At 41.1% G+C, this 21,611-nt stretch overlaps 1 protein-coding gene across 1 annotated transcript in view; it reads left to right on the top strand.

The window, feature by feature from the left end:
- The first annotated feature begins 1,065 nt into the window (after window positions 1–1,065).
- RAB14 (RAB14, member RAS oncogene family) overlaps window positions 1,066–21,611 on the top strand; it is a 28,994-nt gene continuing 8,448 nt past the window's right edge. The window contains exons 1-4 of the mRNA XM_051842487.3: window positions 1,066–1,318; window positions 12,331–12,389; window positions 15,104–15,157; window positions 16,377–16,554. Coding sequence (XP_051698447.1) covers window positions 12,338–12,389; window positions 15,104–15,157; window positions 16,377–16,554 — 284 coding nt within the window. The 5' untranslated portion in view covers window positions 1,066–1,318; window positions 12,331–12,337. The remainder of the gene's footprint in view (window positions 1,319–12,330; window positions 12,390–15,103; window positions 15,158–16,376; window positions 16,555–21,611) is intronic.

The following is a 21,611-nucleotide window of genomic DNA, read 5'->3' as shown; positions in this document are numbered from 1 at the left end:
GCGGCTCTAAGAAATCAAATCAAGAGACATGCCCATCAGCCTACCACTGGGTTGCAGAGAAGGTATTCACACCCAAACCTTTCTGAAAATAAAATATTTATAAATTCCCAGTTTTCCAATGGAGCATCATCTACCCAAGGCAGAATCAGTTTCTGTAAGTTCTTGAATGCCAAGAGCAAGCTTGAAGTCCATTTTGGAGGGAGAGTGAGGTGGGGTTGTGTTACCCATCAGGCAACTTGGCAGTGCAAATGGGGCCCCACAAAACTGTCTTTTTCCTTTAAGAAGAAAAAAATGAATGCGTAGGTCCGAGAAAAAGTTCTACTAATATGCTCATCTCTATCCTGCTGGAGTTGTAAAACATAAATTAAGTATAAATATGGAAATAAATATCTACAACACACAAAGCCAAAGTGCCCAGAGTCTAAGAAACGTGGCCTTGAACTGAGGCGTGTTCAGCTTTTCGGAGCAGTGATACTGGTGGGCCAAGGTGGATCCGGGAGGTGGTGGAGAGACTGTGATCAATGCGCTTCCCTTTCCCTGTCAAAGGCACCCGCAAAGCAAGGTTAAGAGAAACAGAGGTGAAACAGCGCAGCGAGCTCATCAACCCGAGCCTCAGTGCGGCCAGATAAAAACGTGGCATGTGCCTCCTGAGGTCCAATAAACACATTTTGAGGGAAAGCAGTAAGTCCTCAGAACACTGGCCAGTTTACAGTAAGGTGCCAGTAACGAAAAGCTGCTGGCATTAAAAATAATTAAAAAACAAAAAAGTCTTCAAGACCAAGCCAAGCCTCCAAAGACGCACGCCACCAGGTCCGCACGAACCTGCGCAAGTAACTTCCCCAGGAGGCGAGGGCTCGCCACTGCGCTTGCGCCCACGCGCGGTCCCCGGCCCCTCCGAGCACGAGAGCCAGCGGGGCGGGCCTCGGCGCCGGCGCGACGAGTCCAGAGGGGAAGCCTGGGGAAGGGGCGTGGCTACCGGACCCGCCTCGGCCACCCTCTTCCGGGCTCCGCAGCTGCGCGCGCACCTTCCCCCCCTTCTTTTGTGGTCCGGCCCATTGCGAGGGTGACAGGAAACCCTGTGCAGGGAGCGCCGCCATCTTGGACCAACCCGAGGAAGATCTTGAGGGAGCCTCAGGGGCAGTCGCCGCTGCCACCGCTGCTGCCGCTGGCGCGTCTGCACCCCTTGGCCAGCCCGCCTGCCTGCCGGGGCCTCGGCCGACCGCGCCCGCCCCGACTCGCGCTGCGGCCGCACTCCTCTTCCTCGTCCTGACGCCCCCCTCCCGCCCGGAAAGCTGCCCAGCTACCAGCAACCCCCCAGGTAACCCAGGCCTTCCGCAGTGTCCGTCCGGCCAAGGCCTGCTGGCCCGGCCCTTCCGAGGGGCGAGGGTGGGGACGGCGGCGAGCAGGGCCGCTGGCGGGCGGTGCCCCGGGCCAGGCCCTGCCAGGCCGCGGCGAGTCCTGGAGTCGGCGGCGCCGGCCTGACAGGACCCCCGCGCGGAGGCGGAGGTGTCCCCAGCGCTGCTGGCCGGCCCGAGGGCTGCGGGCCTCGCCTGCCCCGCCACCGCGGCCCGGCTGGCCGGAGGCGCGTCTCCCGCGGGCCCCGCTGCGGGGCCGCCCCCGCGGTGTTTACCCCCGCGCGCCGCGCCGCCCCCAGCCCCGGACGCCGAGTGCCCCTCCGGGGTAGGCCGCGGCGAGCCGCGAGTACAAAAGGCAGCCGCTCGCGTTGCCGCTGGCATCGTGGGCCGGCGCCGGTGCCCTTGTCGACGTGGGGGAACCCGCCTGTGGCTGGGGTCGCGGTCGGGGGCTGGGGGGGGTGTGCGTGCGAAAGCACGGGTGTTGGGGAGCCCCTGCGAGGCCCTGAACACGCCTCGTGTCTAGACGTCGTGAGCGAGGGAGAGAGTTGTGGCATGTCTGGAATTTAAGGAAAGAAACGGACAGGAGTGCGTGGAGGGCGTGCTCGCCGCTGTGTGCGGGGCACGGACGTAGGAGCCTGTCCGCGCACACACGCGCCTTGGAGCTAAGTTGTCACCGTTTTAGGGGCGAGGAAACTGAGGCCTGTAGTTGTGCTGTGGCTCATGGTGGCCTCTGCACACCGGCTTCTCCCCACACTGGCTGCTGCTTTCTGAGCTGCACGCAAAGTCCGGCGGGGGCTCCAGACAACGGGCACTTTAGGTATAGCCAGAACTCCTTTCCCGTTTTTTCCCCTCTGTTTGCATTGGCTGATAGCTGATTGCTTCTTGATGACCCGAAGCTCTGGCAGTCGCGACGCTGTCAGAAACCGTCATTCTCAGTCCCGGAGCAGAGAGGCAGGAGTTCCATTTGACGTGTGAGAAGTGGGCAGGTGCCGTGCCGGGGGCCCACGGGGAGTGTCAGGGCGCAGACGGCAACTCCTGCGAAGTTCACTGCTCCCCGCATTACTGTCCCGGCTGCCTTGTGTTTACACGTGCTTACTGAGGACAAGGTAACCTCAAGTCCAGTGAGCCCGCCTTCAACCTGTTTCCCCTGTGCCTTTCCAGCCATTTTTCTTCTGAGTTCTGCTGAGGTGATTTTACTTGGTCATGTCTTGAGGCATGTAGTGGTTTAGCGTTTGGGAGTCTTGGGGTTCCCACTCCAGTACTGCCACTTCCTAGTTCGTTAGGAGACCTTAGGCAAGTTACTTAACCTCTGAGACTCTGTCCTTACCTATAAAGGGGTGGTAGTCCTGCATCTTAGAGTTGCTGTGAGGATTAAATGCTAGTTAGACATTGCATGGCATATAGGTAATGCCTGGGAAGTACCACGCCCATGCTGGGTATTTAATATCTGTTGATTGAGAGGCATGGCTTTGGAGAGCTCAAGAATTAGACTTGGATTTTAATCCTAGCTCTCCGTCTGATAGCATATGACCACTGCTCTGTCACCTTTCTGACCTGGCATCCTTATTTGTTTGTAAAATGAACTGTTAGGGTTAGAGGTTATAAAGTAGCTGGGGACACTCAATACATGGCTGTTGTCAGATGTAAAATCTTCACATTCGAATAGCAGTTACGAAATTCTTGGAATTAAAGCTACATTTTAAAAAGTTTTTGTATTTTTCATGTTAAGGGTTGTATTTGTTCATACTTAATTTTGCACAGAATTTAGTGTTCTTACAGATCGTACAGATTTTTATCAATATCAAATACTTTTGCATAATCTTAGTAAAATATTGTACTATTGGAGTAAACTTTTGGTTGAAACAGTAAACTATTGAGTGATTTACTTTTTTAAATATCTAAAAATGCTAGGCATGGATAGAAACAATGTACAAATACATGTTAGAGATACTGTACCTATTTTTTAAAAAAACTTTATTTTAGGTAGTTTTAAGCGTAAATAAAATAATTTACTGAGTCTTAGATACACACCAGCCAATGTTAACAATAATCATTCTTCATTTTTATAAACCTTTCTCTTCCCTGCCAAATTATTTTGAAGCAGATCTCATCACTAAACTTCTCACTGTTTACTAATCCTTTTAACTCTAGTGGTAAGTGCAGGTTTTTTTGTGGCAGGAGGGGATTGTCATTAAATGTTTTTCTTCTGTGAACAGAGGTGCAATGTAGAAGTACTTTGGTTTCCTATTCATAGCACACCAGCATAATTAACTGCAAGATTTTTTTCTCTTGACACATTAAGCAGTTTAGTCACTTTTTCTTATCTACATTATTAATTTATATAAAAGTATGGCATTAAATGTTTTGCTAGTGAGTGGGTTATTTTCAGAGACTACTATGGTTGAGGAAAGGAAATTGACCACTCATTTTGATTAAATCAGATTGTTAGATGGACTGCCAAAGTTTTATGTTTGTCTGACAAATGAAGTGTCATTCCATTTCAGTGGGCTTGTAAACAAATCAGAATGCTCTGTTCTTGGCCTTCCATGAAGGCAGAGATGACATTGTCATTTTGATCATTACTATATTGTCAACGTGAGTTAAACTATAAAAGAACTAAAAAAAAAAAAAACCATCCTCTATTATTGGGTGTTGGTTTTTTATTTTGAGGCCAAATCATATGATTAACCTATATCATTGGTAAATGGGGAAATACGTTGGAAATGTTATGAGTGGGAGTTTTTGTTTTTCTTTCATTATTATTAATCCAGTTTGCATATTGGAATTATATATACAAATGCTCTTTAAATATTTACTGACCCTTTATTTCCTATACCTGTTATTTTAGAACATACTGCCAAGTGAATATAGTACTTGTTCATTATATTAAGTCAGTATAAAGATGTATATAGTTAATAATTGCCCTCTTTTTTTTACTCTCAGCCCATGCATTCAGTTTTCACCATTTAATGCGTGTTTTTCCGTGTTATATACATACAGGATTGAATGTATGTGTATTTGGAAATTGTATGCTGTTCTGTAAAACACTGCAGCATCCTTTTTCATATCAGAATCAGGGATGTATTTCCCAGGTTAATGCATTTAGAACTGAATGTTTTTTTTTTTTTTTAAGATTTATTCATTTATTTGAAATTCAGAGTTACACAGAGAGAGGAGAGAGAGAAAGAGAGAGAGAGGTCTTCCCTCCACTTGTTCACTCCCCAGTTGGTGCTGGAGCTGCGCCAATCTGAAGCAGGAGCCAGGATCTTCTTCCCGTTCTCCCACGCGGGTGCATGTGCCCAAGGACTTGGGACATCTTCTGCTTTGCAGGCCATAGCAGAGAGCTGGATTGTAAGTGGAGCAGCCAGGACTCAAACTGGCACCCATATGGGATGCCGGCACTGCAGGCAGTGGATTACTTGCTATGCCACAGTGCTGGCCCCAACTAAATGGTTTTTAAACTAGATGCAAATTATTTCATAGTATAGATTACTTTATTCAGTCATTTCCTTCTTGATTAGAGTGTAGATTATTTCTAGTTCCTTGCTTTAATAATGGTACATTAAATGCACTTACACCTGTGGCCTGGTGGACTGAAGCTTTTGCATTTCTATAGAATACTTAAAATGTATTTTTGAGTGAGAAGATAATTTGGATTTTTTTTTTTTTTTTCAATTAGAGCGAGCCAGCATGTGGGAGAGATCACTCCCATCCACTAGTTTGCTCCCCAAATGCCTGTAATGGTGGAGATTGGGTCAGGCCAAAGCTGAGAGGCAAGAATTTAGTCCAGATGTTTCAGGGGACAGTAGTGAACTGAGTCATCATCTGCTATGGCCAAGGCTGTGCTGAAATGGAAGCATAACTGGGACTCAAACCCAGGCACTCCAGGATGGGATGGGGTGCCCCAACAAGCATCTCAATCACTGTGCCCAACTCCTTGTATCTAGCTTGGATTATTTTTAAATATGCCAGTTACTTTCCAGAAATGTTTTGGAATTTCAGAATTCTTCAAGTAATGCATACGAAAGTGTCTGCCTTCGTAACTGTACCTGTATATTTTAAAACTGGGCATTGACTTGTATGTCCGTATCTTATTTGGGAAGGTGTCTAGTAAATGGAGATGCATGTTCTGTTCTTGACACAATGATGATATGTTTAATATATATTTAGTGACCATTTAGCTGTAAGTATATTGGCCTGGAAATATATCTGTGATTTTGTTAAGTGAAAAAACATGTTGCAGAGTTTTAGGGGTGATGGCATACCCCATTTTGAAGTACACTTCTCACCTTTAGCAGTGGTATGTTTCACATTCAGAAGATGAAGTTGAGAAGTCCTTTGTTAAAGCAATGTTAAACATGGTTAATATTTAAAAGGGGTCACTTGGGTACAGTTAGTGTTAAATATGCCGCTAGTAAACATTTCTCTTGATATCCAGCAAATTTATAGCTAATTTTTTTTAAAGAAAGAAAGATTTATTTATTTATTTGAAAAGTCAGGTGACAGGGAAAGACCAGTCTTCTATCCATTGGTTCATTCCCCAAATGCCTGTAACAGTCAAGGCTGGGCCAGATTGAAGCCAGGAGCCAGGAATTCCTATGGGTTGGGCCAGCATCTCTGCTTTCCCAGGCTCATTAACAGGAAGCTGGATCTGTGGGGAGTGGAGTAGCCGGGACTCAACCAGCACTGCAGTAGGGGAGTCACAAAGGGTGGCTTTACTGGCTGAGCTACAGCACCCTCAGAGCTGAATTTTACATGTGTTGATAGTAATGCTGTTACCATTCGAATCTTAGTATAGTTTTTCTTCTTGAAATTTTATTTTTTGCTTTTATCACTCTTTTTTTTCTTTTTTTTGGTGTCGTTTTAAAGATTTATTTATTTGAAAGGCAGAGTGATAGAGGGAGAGACAGATCTGCTGGTTCACTTCCCAAATGCCCATCAGCAGCTGTAGTTAGGCCAGGGCAAAGCCAGGAGCCAGGAACTCCATCCTGATCTTCAGTGTGGGGAACCCAAGTACCAGAGTCATCATGTGCTGCCTCCCAGGCACGTTGGCAGGAAACTGAATGGGAAGTACAGAGTAACCAGGGCCTGAATCAGCACTCTAATGTGGCTTACCCCACTGTGCTACAGTGCCTGCCCCTGCAAATGCAAATAAACTACCTTAGGGAAAATCATGCTCTTTGTAATCAGGCTTAGATTCAAATTCTGGCTCTGCCATTTACTAACTTTGTAATTCTGGCAAAATTTGTGAGTTCTTAAACCTCAGTTATTTGCCATTCTTGTATGGATGCAGTGAAAATTGCAGAGTTGTGGGGATTACATAAAACAGTATAGGGAAAATAGTGCAAATAATTGCATGATTTATATTTACTTTTCCTTTTTAAAAAGATTTATTTATTTGAAAGGCATATATACAGAGAGAGAAGGAGAGACAGAGAAAGAGATCTTCCACCCACTGTTTTACTCTCCGAATAGCCAGGGCTGGGCAGAACCAAAACCAGGAGCCAGGAACTAACCAGGTCTCTTCTGTGGGTGGCAGGCCCAAGTACTTGGGCCATCTTAGGAAACTTTCTCAAGTGCATGAGCTGCATCAGAAGCCAAGTAGCCAGATCTGGAACTGGCATCCATATGCCTCAAGAAACATTTCTGTAGAGAAAAACGTTTTAAGTTATTATTACTACTAGTATTAACATTAACCCATATCTATAAATTCTGATCACAATGCATCCTCTGAATGTAATTATTTAACACTTCTTATTCAGAATGTTGTAATAGAAATCACTGAGTGGAACTAAAAAAAGATCTGTGTCTTAAAGCACTGCTATAGAGAGAGGTTCACGGTACCTCTCAGACCATAGAGGTGGAGGCAGGATGGTGTAGTGTTTAAGAGGAGTCCTTGTGGTCAGAACATCCTAGGTTCAATATAGATGTGACCTTAGCATGTCTCTTACCTACTGAGAGTATTTTCTCATTTGTAAAATGAAGTTAATATTATTTTCTAAGACTAGTTGTAAGATTTAAATAAAATTGCATTTATTTAGCACCTTGTCTTGTATATGTTAAATGCCCAATAAATGGTAACTATAACAGTTGTCTTATTTACAAATTGATTATCTTGTATTTGATGATGCCTATTGTTTGAAATAACTACTCTTTTTAAAAAAGAAATCAAAGGCATTAAAGGAGATAATATCTGCATGTGTAATTTAGCCAAGTGGTTTTTAGAAAAATATACAAGAGGGACCGCCGCTGTGGCGTGGGGGTTAATGCCCTGGCCTGAAGTGCTGGCATCCTATATGGGTGCCAGTTCTAGTCCCCGCTGCTCCACTTCTGATCCAGCTCTCTGCTATGGCCTGGGAAAGCAGTAGAAGATGGCCCAAGTCCTTGGGCCCCTGCACCCATGTGGGAGACCCGGAAGAAGCTCCTGGCTCCTGGCTTTGCATCGGCGCAGCTCTGGCCATTGTAGCCATCTGGGGAGTGAACCAGCAGATGGAAGACCTCTCTCTTTCTCTGCCTCTCCTTTCTCTGTATAACTCTAACTTTCAAGTAAATAAAAAAATCTTAAATAAAATAAAATATACAAGAAACTATATTTTAATAGCATTGGTAGTTGTACATAAATTACAGAATTTTACTAAGGCTTTTTTGTTTAAATCAGAGGAGATTTTGATTTTTGAATGGACTTGTGTTTTCAGTGTTTGAACTAGGTCAACATTTCTTGCTTCCCCTGCTTTTGACCTTTAATTTATCTAAGTAAGTAAAGCAAAAGCATCCTTGAATAGTAACCTTTTTTTCCTTCTCAAGCTAGGTAAAAATATATTTCTCACTGTAACAGTGGGTCAAGAAATGAGTTTGAGAAGTCCTTTTAAAAGGGGCCCCTTGAATGTAGTTATCCAAATACATAATTTTGACAATGTATCAATAAACTATGGGACTATACTAGTATTTGCTTACTTAAGATTTATTTATTTACTTGAGAGGCAAGAGTTACAGATAGAAGGCAAGACACAGAGAGAGGTTTTCCATCTGCTGGTTCACTCCCCAAATGGCTGCAACGGCCAGAGCTGGGCCAATCCAGAGCCAGGAGTCAAGAACTTTTTCCGGGTCTCCCAAGCATGTGCAGAGACCCAAGCGCTTGGGCCACCTTCTGCTTTTCCAGGCCATCAGCAGGGAGCTAGATTGGAAGTGGAGCAGCTGGGACTCAAACCAGTGCCCCAATGGGATGCTGGCGCTGCAGGCAGATGTTTAACCTACTGTGCCAGTGTGGCCCCAGTATACTAGTAGTTGGACCTAGCTAGTATCTTATCTTAGAATAAGAAAGGGAGGGCATGTTAGGAGTGCTGGTGACTAGAGCATTAGATATTTCCTGCCTTGTCTACTGAAATTAGTAAATTTGAGTTGTCCTTTAACTCTGTTTTTAGGGTTTTTATTTGACATTCTTTAAGAAATTTCAGTCAGAAAATTGTGTGGTTAGATAGAGACAAAGTGCTGGTATTCAGTCTGAAATAGTGATCATTTGTTTTTTATTTTTATTTATGAGAAAGAGAACAAGGGAGAGGCGTCCCTGCTGCCTCCCAGTGTGCGTATTAGTGGGAAGCTGGAATTGAGTGGAGCTGGGTAACAGGTGCTCCAGTATGGGATATTTGCATCCCAAGTGTGTCCTTACCACTTTGCCAAATGCCCTGATCTTTTTTTTTTTTTTTTAATTTTGGAAATAGTTCTGTTTCAATGCTCATAATTTAAAAAATCATTTTCAAAATTAGTTATCAGTAGATTGGTGCTCTGTGTGATAAGTTAGCAAGGACACTAAATTAACAACTAGAATTATGTGCAAAATTTCACGATTAGCTTTTAGAGTGTTTGATGTTGAAATTGGGATTGTTAGAAGCCGTAATTTTTACATAATAAAGTAGAAGGAAAGAAAGTATGCATAGTTACAACCTTTAGTTAGAAGAGAGAAAGGAAATAGGAGAATTGAGGGGAACAGCACAAAACAGTAATTTAAATGTGATTAAGTGCCCATATTTGAAAGGAGAAAGAATAGAAGAGGATTTAAAAATTAATTAGAAAGAAAGAGTATAGAAGAATGCAGTTAGGAAGTTAATAACCTTTAAATGTATTTAATGTAAGAGATTATTATTTTTCCTTATGTTTTGTCTTCTGGTTCAGAGACCTGTTGAAAGATCAATTTTAGCCTGATAACCAAGTTCATTCTTGGGTTTTGAGTCCCTAGTATCTAGAAAAATGAATAAAATTGTGATGTTTAGAATCAGATTTAATCTAGCCAGAAAAACTTCCTTTCCTCAGAGAACTGGTCAAAGGAGTTTTCTGTGATGTAGAAGACTGATTATAAACCTGCTGCAACATGCCAAGGCATGAGTAGCAAGGCATCTACTTTTGCTGAACATAATATGTACTGCAGCTGAAAGACTGTTGCAAAATGATTATTTAATAATAACTTCCTCTTCCCAGATAACCATAATCACCTATTTTAAGTGTTTATTCTTTCTAAAGATTGAATTTTTCCAATTATATAGAAATGTTATTTGAAATATGGTATACAGTATTTCAGTAAATGAATCTCATCCTATCATATGTCTTGGTTGTGTAATGTGACATTTACCAAAACAGTAAAAAACGTAAAATATTGTAAATAAGATTTTTAAAGATAGGATCAAATCTTTATACATGTATGTATGCGAGTCTTGTGATAAGCTGAAAACTGCTTTGAGAATAAATTTGATTGCAAGTTCTTCTCAGTGTTAGAATTCATCCTTTATTTCTCTGGCACCTAACGCAATGTCTGACACATATAATGCATCCATTTAAATAAATTGGAACTTTTCTTAAAAGATTATTTATTTATTTGAAAGATAAAGAGGGAGAGAGAAATTGAATGGTATCTTCCATCTGCTGGTTCTTTCCCCAGCCAGCTACAACAGCCAAGGCTGCGCCAGGCTGAAGTCATGAGCCTAGAACTTCATTTGGGTCTCCCATATGGGTGGCAGGGATCCAACTACTTGGGTGATTATCCACTGCTTTCCCATGCACATTAGCAGGAAGCTGGATCAAAGTAGCAGCCAGCAGTTGAGTTGATACTCCCAAATAGGATGCCAGTGTTGCAGGCGGTTCCTTAACTGTGTGTTGCAGTGCTGATCGCTGGAGCTTTTTTTTTTTTTTCTTTAAGCTACTTAAAGTAGGAGAGAAATTAAAATTATTTATTAAATCTATAGGAGGGTAAGGAATGGGCTGTGATCTTTTAAACACATGAGCATTCAAATTTTACAAAAACATATAGTTTATTTTAAAGATAGAGTTACAGATAGAGGGAGAGAATGGCCTTCCATCTTCTGTTTTTTTCTCCAAATGGCTGCAGCAGCCAGAGCTGGGCCAGGCCAAAGCCGGGAGGAGCTTGAGACTCCATTCGGGTCTTCCATATGGGTTCCCAGGGCACAAGTACTCCGCTGCTTTCCCAGGTGCATTAGCAGTGACCTGGATCAGAGTGGAACAGCCAGAACTTGAACTGATGCTCATATGAGATGTTGGTGTTGCAGGTGGCCGCTTAACTGCTGTGCCACAACGCCAGCCCCAAGAAGTACAGTTTTACGGTGTTTTTTCTCTCAGCTCTTGCAGCTACTTAATAGGCATTTGATGCATTGTTAATCTGCAAGTCTTAGGTTAAACCATGTGAAATTGCCAATAATAATTAACCTTTTTAAAAAGTCTGTAGAATCAACAATTTGATGTGCTTCAATCTAATTTTCTTCATTTATTTTGGCTTGGCTTTTTTTTTTTTTTTAAATAGATTTATTTGTTTATTTGAAAGGCATAGATACAGAGAGAGAGAGAGAGAGAGAGAGAGAGAGATCAATCTACCATCTGCTGGTTAACTGCCCAAATGGCCACAAGGCCAAGACTGGACCAGGCCGAAGCCAGGAGCCAGGGCCTTTTTACGGGTGTCCCACATAGTTTCAGGGGCCCAAGCACCTGGGCCATCTTCTGCTGCTTTCTCAGACATATTAGCAGGGAGCTAGATCAGAAGTGGAGCAGCCAGGACATGAACCAGCGCTCTGATATGGGATGCTGGCATTGTAGGTGGAGGCTTAACCTACTGTGCAACAGCGCTGGCCCCATTTCAATCTAATTTTTTACAAAAGATTTATTTATTTGAAAGAGAGGGGTAGAGACAGACTGAGAGATATCTTCCATCTGCTGGTTTGTTTCCCAAGTGGCCACAAGGGCTGGACTAGGCCAGGCTAGTCTGGGCCAGGCTGAAGCCAGGAGTCTGGAACACCACCTGGGTCCCCACATGGGTGACTAGGGCCCAAGTACTAGACCATCATCTGCTGCTTTCATAGGTGCATTAGTAGGAGACTGGGTTGAAAGGGGAGCAGCAGGAACTCAAACTAGTGCTCATTTGGCATGCAAGACAGTGGCTTAACCTGTTGTACCACAGCACTTTTAGCACTAATTTGTTTTGGAAATCATGATTGCTCTTTTTTTGGATGCTGTGCTGTTGAATTAGGGTAAAAACGTTAGTTTGTATTTAAGAGTTAGGGTTACTTTTTATACCATTAGTAACTCATTTGATCAGTTAATAGGGAAGACCTTAAGGGGAAAACGGGACTATTTAATAACAGTATTTAAATTTATAAAGATTTTTCTTGTTTGAAATCTTCCAGAGTAACATTTCTTATTGGGTATTTTCTAAAGTGAAATATTGGAGATGTTTTGTTATATATTGTCTCTCATACTTCTATGAATAATGCATTAGAATGTTAAAGCAACTTTCATTCAAGAGAATTTGTGTATTTGATCAACTTGGAAAATATAATTTTACTCTGACCTATTATAATCAGCATTTTATTTTGTATTTGGCGTGCTTTATACAGTATTTTTAAAGGATAGTTGTGATCAGTTTGGATAACTTGTGTATACTTTCCTTCTGAAGTAACGCAGTTTTCTTTGTTTTTAGTGCCACCATGGCAACTGCACCATACAACTACTCTTACATCTTTAAATATATTATTATTGGTAAGTTTATTTAACTCCTACTCTTGTTCTTCACTGAAGGTTAACACAAAATATTTGTATACTAATATGTAAACATACCACTCCAGATGGAGTGAATGGTTCTCTCACTGCAAAACTAAAGCTTTTTTTGATAAATTTTGTTTGTTTGTTTTGCATTAAAAATGTACCCGTTGTGTTTTGGCCCTGGTCTGCATAGTTTTATGGACCAATTCTGGGTATTTGGGGAAGTGGTGTTAGTGATTTTTGAGGGCTACCCGAACACTTGTTAATACGAGGGATGAGCTTAATCCCTAGGAGTGCTGAAATATTCCAGAAGTATCATGAAAGTCCTCAGATCTCCGTGGATTCCAAAGGTGGTAGAGAACATTGATCTAGAATAAGCTGTGCAATACATTAAGGCTAGCATTGAAATTTTCCCATAAGTTTTTTCTTTTTTCTTTTTAATTTATTGAAAGAGAGATATCTTCCATCTGCTGGTTCACTCCCCGGATGATCACAACAGCCAGTTAGGCTAGGTGAAAGCCAGGTACAGATGCCAGGAGCTTCATTATAGTTTGGAAGAACCACCACCAGGTGGGTGGCAGGTGCCCAAACACTTGAGTCATCCTTTGCTGGTTTTCCCAGGCTATTCTCAGGGAGCTGGATTGAAAATGGAGCAGCTAGGACATGAACTGGCGCCCGTATGGGGAAGCCAGCTTCAGAAGCAGGGCTTAATCCAATATGCCACAATGCTGGCACCTCCTGTTAAGATTCAAGAAGATTTTTTTTTTAAAGATTAATTAATTTATTTGAAAGTTACACAGAGAGAGGAGAGGCAGAGAGAGAGGTCTTCCATCCTCTGGTTCACTCCCCAGTTGGCCACAATGGCGGGTGCTGTGCTGATCTGAAGCCAGGAGCCAGGAGTTTCTTCCAGGTCTCCCATAAGGCTGCAGGGGCCCAAGGTCTTGGGCCATCTTCTACTGCTTTCCCAGGCCATAGCAGAGAGCTGGATCAGAAGTGGAGCCAGCTGGGTCTCACACTGGAGCCCACATGGGATGCCGGCACTATAGGCGGCAGCTTTACCTGCTACGCCACAACACCGGCCCCTCAAGAAGATTTTGCTCAAATTAAAATATTTCTTTTTCTTTTTTCCTTTCTTCTTTTTTCCTTTCTTCTCTTCTCTTCTCTTTTCTTTTCTTTTCTTTTCTTTCTCTTTCTCTTTTTCTCTTTTTCTCTTTCTCTTTCTCTCTCTTTCTCTCTTTCTCTCTCTCTCTCTCTCTCTCTCTCTCTCTCTCTCTCTCTCTTTCTTTCTTTCTTTCTTTCTTTCTTTCTTTCTTTCTTTCTTTCTTTCTTTCTTTCTTTCTTTCTTTCTTTCTTTCTTTCTTTCTTTCTTTCTTCTCCTTTCCCTTTCCCTTTCCCTTTCCCTTTCCCTTTCCCTTTCCCTTTCCCTTTTCCTTTTCCTTTTCCTTTTCCTTTTCCTTTTCCTTTTCCTTTTCCTTTTCCTTTTCCTTTTTCACTGGCTTATTTAAAAGGCACAGTTAGAGCTTTCATCTGCTGGTTCACTCTCCAGAATGGCTGTAACAGTCAGGGCTGGGCCCCATCAAAGCCAGCAGCCTGGAACTCCATCTGGGTCTCTTACTTGGGTGGCAGGTAGTTGGGCCATCTTCGAAAGCTTTCCCATGTGTGCTATCAGGGGGCTAGCTCAGAAGTGGAGCAGCCAGGACTCAAGCTGGCACCCTTATGGGATTCTGGTGTTGCAGGTGACAATTTAACCTGTTGTTATCACAGCACTGGACCCAACATGAGTAGACTTAATGCTGTTTATTCATGCATAGTTCCTTTTTTTAAATGTTATTTATTTGAAAGAGTTACAGAGAGAGGTAGAGACAGAGAGATCAATCTCCCTTCACTCTCCAGATGGCCACAATGGCCGGAGCTGAGCCCATCTGATGTCAGGAGCCAGGAGCTTCTTCCGAGTCTCCCACTTGAGCCATCTTCTACTGTTTTACCAGGCTATAGCAGAGAGCTGGTTCAGAAGAGGAGCAGCTGGGGCTTTAACCTGCTGCACCGCAGTGTTGGCCTTCACATGCTTAGTTCTGAGAGTACAGCTGAAAGTACACTTGCTTTTCAATGAACTCTTCACATTAGGTTATTTTTTTTAATGTGGAATTTTATGACTATAATTCATCCTTCAAGTATTAAAATTGCTGTTGCACAATAAGAGATGACATCTGTTCTGTGTGGTTTTCCTATAATGCATATTCTTTCATGGAATTCTACAAGAAATACAAGAAAAAAAATGAGATAAGACTGGAGATCTAGTGAGTCAAGCTTCCAAAGCTTAATTTCTTATTTTTACTTGTTATAGACCCCATTATCACTGTTAAGAATTTTGCTTTCTATGCATGGGTTAAGGGGACAAAAAACAGAGCAAAACTTTTAAGACTACTTAAAGTAAAAAAGTGTTATGATAATTTGTTAGAAAGATCTCAGCTGGTGGCTATTTATTAATAATTTTCAAGCAAATTTAATCACTTGCTGAAGGTTGGGATAGTCAGTATATTTCAGTGAAAACTTACAGGTCTTTTCAATCCCTTATAATGTAGGAAAATAGTTTTTCTAAGTGTTCCAGAAACTTGTGATATGATATATGGTAAGGGGTATAGCAGTTATTGCATATGAGAGCATAAAATTGAGAAATGTAATTGCCACCTGAAACTTTTTTTTTTAAACAGGGGACATGGGAGTAGGAAAGTCTTGCTTGCTTCATCAGTTTACAGAAAAAAAATGTAAGTTCAATGTGTGAGGTAAAACATTGGTATCTTTATCTCTGTTTTTAAAAAAGTGTCATTTCCGTGTACTTTATGCATTTAAATATAACCTTTTCCTCTGCACTTTTTAGATGTAGTGACTTTTTAAAAATAGGTGCAGATAAATAAAATGAAACATATAGCAGTATTCTGGGGGTGTTGATTTTTATGTGATAAATAATCTGATTCACTTTTTTAGATTTCTTAATGACAAAATATAAAGTTTATTTAGATACGTAGAATAGTGTCAAATGGAAGTCTCCTATTCTCCAATTTGCTATAGAAATTGATTGTCTTGTTGAGAGAAATTTGCTGTATACATATTTGTTTACCTAATAGATTTGAAATACTTAGTCTTGGGGGGTAGGGGAAGGGACCAATTTGTTGTAATTGATATACTAAATATAATTGAAGTTTTTATATGGTTGAAATTATTTCTATAGCATTTTTGTGCTGCTTACTAAAGTGGTTTGATTTAGTGTTTTATGAAATGTACAGTAGTCTGTGCATTTTTACCAGAGATTAGTGAGTTTAGGTTTTATGTGGCCCAATAATAAGGAAAGAACTAATAAACTTGTCCTATTGTCTTAGACATATATAACTTGCTGGTATATAATTATAAATATATATTAAATGTGAGGATTTTCTTTGAGACACTGATAGTATTTTCTAGGATAGAAATTTGACTAGCAGCTCTTGGAGTTCTAAGACCATTGATTGATTTGTTATTGATAATGATAGAAAACTAAAGAGTATAATGTTGGTGTTGTGAAGAGTTTATTAAAATCTATAACTTTACTTAACAGATTCTTTTAGTTCAGGGGTCAGCAAACTGTGGCCTCCTGTGGGCCAGATCTAGTCACTGGCTGTTTTATAACTATTTTTATTGCAGCTGCACCTGTTTTAATATTCTCTCTGAATGCTTTCATGCTTCAGTGGTAGAGCTAAGTAGTTGAGACTTTTAGCCTACGCAACTTAAAATATTTAATGTTTGGTTCTTTCCAGAAGTTTGCCAACCCCTGTTCTAGTCCAGTCATATTTCTCTGACTTCTTTTTTTTCCCCTCTCAGTGTTAGGTTTAGTCTATTTATAGACTGCAAGTATTAGTAAATCATGTGATAATTCACTAGATTTTTCCCCACTAGTCTTAATTTGAAATTTTCTGAAAGTTGGGATATATTTTTTTCCCTCCCTAACAGTTATGGCTGATTGTCCTCACACAATTGGTGTTGAATTTGGTACAAGAATAATTGAAGTTAGTGGCCAAAAAATCAAACTGCAGATTTGGGATACAGCAGGACAGGAGCGGTTTAGGGCTGTTACACGAAGCTACTACAGAGGAGCTGCAGGCGCACTTATGGTGTATGATATCACTAGGTAAGAGATTATAAATTTTCAACCTTTATTCTTGGAAAAGAAATCCATTTTGGGCAATACAGTTTCTTTTTATTGACTTAGGCATTCTTTAGTTTGTAAGTGTATAACTGTAGATGAACTTATTTAAGGGTTTTATGGTTTCTTTAAGATGCCTTGTAAAATTTGATACAATACATTGCTTTTCTTTTCTGAAAGTTGGTAGAAAAACTCTAGGAGATGGTGGTGGAAATTAATAGAAGATTACAGTTTAGAAAAACAGCATCAGATAGATGTAACTGAGGAGAAAAAGTTATTTCATATGAAATTTTATTCTTTCACTTCTACAGTAGAGAGCAACTCTGGAGAAGGTCCTCTGCTCATAATATCTAGTATTACTGTCAGAATAAGGCCAAGCAAAGAATTAAATATGCAGGTTTGCTAATACACTGTGATAGATTATAAAAGTTCTTATGCTTATATCTGAAAGTATGTATGTAATTTCTCATTTTCTTGAATTCTTTTTTGTCTTAAAGCGGATTGAAGTGTCTTAAAAATAGTATATGCAGCGTGACTAAATTTACTTCAACATGGTTGTTTCTGGGAACTCAAAACACTTGATAGAAAGTAACAAAAGTAGGCTCTAAAGGTTTGACTTTGGAGTATGTGGGGAGGTGTACCGCTTTGGGAGACCCTGTGCTGTTTGCCTGCTGTGAGCTAGAAAATGAACTAGATCACTGTCCATATAGATGCAAGGTGCCAAAGGTGCATGACTTTCTCTTTTTAGGGGGCAGAAATGGGCAAGTGGGACCTAGTGGTAAACTTTTCAAGTATATTTCCTTTTGGAAATGCTTTACACTATTTTCTCTCTCTCTCTCTCTCTCTCTTTTTTTTAATGTTTGTTTATTTAAGAGGTAGAGAGATACAGAAAGAGAGACAGCTGCCATCCACCTGCTGGTTCATATTCCAAATCCTGCATTGGCCTCAGCTGGGCCAGGTCTCCCATGTGGCTGGCAAGTATGCAGCTACGTGAGGCATCACCTGCTGCTTCCTAGGGTACACACTGGCAGGAAGTTGGAGTCAGGAGTTGGAACTTGAAGCCAGGCCCTCCAGTATGGAATGTGGGTTTCCAACCAGCATGTTAACTGCTATGCCAAATGTCCATCCACTCCGATACCCTTGATGAGCAATGCACATTAGCATATTCGGACTTTGAAAAGTTCTGCAGTGAAGTTTTGTGTTCCTAAGTCCATTTCATTGAGGAACACACTTTGGGAAGTTACCTTAGAATAAATGATAGAGGCTGATTATAATTAGAGTGTGTAAAATCTCAGGAAATTTTAGATTGGGTGATTTCAGGGCAAAACAAAGTGAAAACAAACCTGATGTTCTTCACTGTAGCCAAGAAATCAGTAGCATGACTGGTAAATAGTAATGCGTCCCCAAAGATGTCACATACACATTCCATGTATTATTAAGATTTAATATAGTATTCTGTGCTTGCTTTTAAGCATAACTTTTAAGCATAATAAATTCTTTGGGTAAAATTGTGTCTGTTCAGGTCATCAAAAGTACTTTTAGCTAGAAACAACCAAAATGACCATCAGTTAACTGTGGTGTATCTGTACAGTGGAATGTTATTTGGCTATAAAATGGAATGAAGGGGTAGGCCTAGCCATAAAGACTGGTTAGAACACTTGGCATCCCACATCCGAGTACATGGGTTTGGTCCCTGGCTCTGGACTCCTGGTTTCAACTTTCTACTGAAGTGCAGCCCTGGGAATCAGTGGTAGTGGCTCACATAATTGGATTCCTTGCTACTCCCATCGGAGACCTGATTGAGTTCCTGGTTTCCAGGTTCAGCCTCCCTGACATTGTGGACATTTTGAGGGAAGAGAGCCAGCATTTTGGAGAAGTGGGTGCTGTCTCTCAAGTGAGTAAATAAAACTTTAGAGCAGACATTGGACACAGTGGATAAGGACCCTTCCTTGGATGCCTGCATCCTATGTCAGAATGTCTGGATTTGAGGCCCAGCTCCACTTCCCATCCAGCTTCCTGCTATTTCATACCATGGAGGGCAAGCAGATGATGGCTCAGTTCCTTGGGAGACCATATTGAGTTCCAGGCTCTTGGCTTTGGCCTGGCCAACCTCTGGCTGTTACAGGCATTTGGGAAGAAAACCAGCAAATGGAAGACCTCTGCCTGCCTTTCAGATAACAACAAAAAAAATTCAGAGTCCTGTCAAGCTTTGTGCATCTTTTTAAATAAATAAATAAGAATGAGGTAATGATAGATGCTATAACGTGGGTGAAGCTTGAGAACATGCTACATGAAAGAAGCCAGACCCAGATGAAATATTTTGTGATTCCACTTAAGAGATAACTGGACTAGGAGAATCCATGGAGGTAGTGTATTGCCTGTGGATGGAGTGTGACATATTATAACAGATACAGGATTTCCCCTTTGGGAATATGGAAAAATTCTAGAATTAGGTAGTGGTGACCAGTCCACAACTTTGTGAGTATGCTGAAAACTAAATTACATACTTTTAAAGTGTAGGCTTTATGGTAAGTTCACTATGTCTCAACATAATTGTTACCGAAAAAAGTACTTCAGGCTTTTGATGGGTGCATTTTGGACTCTAGTAATACTTTATAATGACATGGATGTTGCAGTCCTGGCACCAGTTCTTTTTTTATAATTTTTAAAATTTTTTAATTTATTTTGGCAGTTAGAGAGAAAGGTCCTCCCTCCACTGGTTCACTCCCCAAATGGCCGCCATGGCCGGTGCTGCGCTGATCTGAAGCCAGGAGCCAGGTGCCTCCTCCTGGTCTCCCACGTGGGCTCAGGGGCCCAAGCACTTGGGCCATCCTCCACTGCCTTCCCGGTTGGCACCAGTTTTTTTTTTTTTATATTAATCTTCAATGTTTTGCAAACTGAAAATTCACAGCTTTAATAATATTTATATCTTTGGCATAATTGATTGTTACAGGGTGCTCTGCTAACTTTAATAGCGTGACCTATCATGGCAGTTGTTTTGCTTTATCAGTTTGATACAGCTAACATCACACCAATAACAGGACTATGTTAGGATTTTTTTTAGTAGTCCCCCAATTATTAGATAATTGAATGAGTGAATTTTAAATTGATAACAATTCTAGAATCCTTTTCAAAAGTTATATATATAAATAATATGGTTTACATGATACTGTTACTACTTAAAAAGGGTATGTTTATAAAAATGCTGGCGGTCTATAATTCACTCACTGCAGCTTTGAAATTTTAAAATTAATGAAAATTAGTACAACTATATTTGGATTTATTTAAAAGGTTTGTGTGTTAAATAAATAACAGCTATTGTATAAAATAAGATATGCCGGGGCTGGCACTGTGGCGCAATAGGTTAATCCTCCACCTGTGGCGCCGGCATCCCATATGGGTGCTGGTTCTAGTCCTGGATGCTCCTCTTCCCATCCAGCTCTCTGCTATGGCCTGGGAAAGCAGTGGAGGATGGCCCAGGTCCTTGGGCCCTTGCACCCACATGGGAGACCAGGAAGAAGCACCTGGCTCCTGGCTTCGGATCCGCGCAGCTCTGGCCATTGCGGCCATTTGGGGAGTGAACCAGCGGATGGAAGACCTTTCTCTCTCTGTCTCTCTCACTGTCTGTAACTTTACCTCTCAAAATAAATAAATAAATAAAATCTTTAAAAAAAAAAAAGATGCCAGTAGTGTAAATAGTGAACAGTAACAAAGCTTCTGAATTTTAAAAAATGATATTTGACCATGCTTTCCATATTTTTAAACATTGGGAGAAAGGTGATATTTTGATATGTATATATTTCCCATTGAAGTGGTGGTTTACATAAGCAATACACTAAGTACCAAAAAAACAAAGAGCTCAAGAAAGGAATTCTTTTCAGTTTCCACTGGAAAAGGATTAAATAGTTGGAATATTGACTTTTATGTGGTTGCTGCCAGCTGGAGATCATGGAATATATTCATAAAGCTGAACTAGAAATGCTTTGAGGACACATTTGTGTATGTAAAAAAAGTTCTGAGTCAGGCTCATGAGTTTCTGTTAATTTTTTTTTAAGATTTATTTTATTTGGAAAGCAGAGTTACAGAGAGAGAGAGAAAGAGGTCTTCTATCCACTCGTTCACTCATGGCCATAACAGCCAGGGCTGGGCCAGGCTGAAGCCAGCTTCATCCAGGTCTCTTAGGTGGGTGCTGGGGCCCAAATACTTGGGCATCCTCCACTGCTTTCCCAGGTACGACAGCAGGGAGCTCAAACTGGTGCCTGTATAGGATGCTGGTATTGGAGGTGGCAGCTTTACCCACTGCACTACAATGCCAAGTTTCTATTAATTTAATCTTTGTGAGCTCACATGTTAAACGAGTAAGATGGATTAATATTCTGTAACTCTGTAAGTCAGAAACTTAAAAAATTTTAAAATTTATTTGAGAGTTCCAATCAATCTGCTGGTTTACTCTTCAGATGCTTGCAGTGGCTGGGGTTGGGCCAAGGCTGGGTCAGGAACTAAAACTATTAAGTTGGGAACAGAATCCAGATTTCTTATATGGGTGGCAGGAAGTAAATTACTTGAGCCATTACCACTGCCCCCAGGTTCTGCATTATCAGGAAGCTGGAGTTAGGAGCTGGAGCCAAATATCAAACCCAGATACTCTGATAGGAGACACACAAGCCATCTCAACCACGAGGCCTAAATGCCTGCCTCCAGAAAAGATTAAATTAAAAATTTAGCACTGTAACTTCTTCAGTAGATTTTACTCTGTAATTTTGCAACTTGTTGCTGTTTCTCAGCTTGTGATATTATAAATAAAAAGTGCATTTAATACCCTGATAAATCACCATGAAATTGAAAGATATAAGTGGAACCATCTTAAGTCAGGGACATCTGTATTTGGATTTCTTTGCCATCTTAGGGAGTATTGGGCTATTATAAGTTAGCCTACAAGTTTTTATTTATTTATTGCAGCAAAGTGCCATTTAAGTATTTTTTTAGACTTATTTATTATTTATTTGGAAGATATTACAGAGAGGCAGAGAGACAGAGGTCTT

Source organism: Oryctolagus cuniculus, chromosome 1, assembly GCF_051225735.1.
Source record: "Oryctolagus cuniculus isolate XC-2025 breed Fujian yellow rabbit chromosome 1, ASM5122573v1, whole genome shotgun sequence".
NCBI classification, from domain to species: domain Eukaryota; kingdom Metazoa; phylum Chordata; class Mammalia; order Lagomorpha; family Leporidae; genus Oryctolagus; species Oryctolagus cuniculus.
This window is presented reverse-complemented; position numbering and strand designations above follow the sequence as displayed.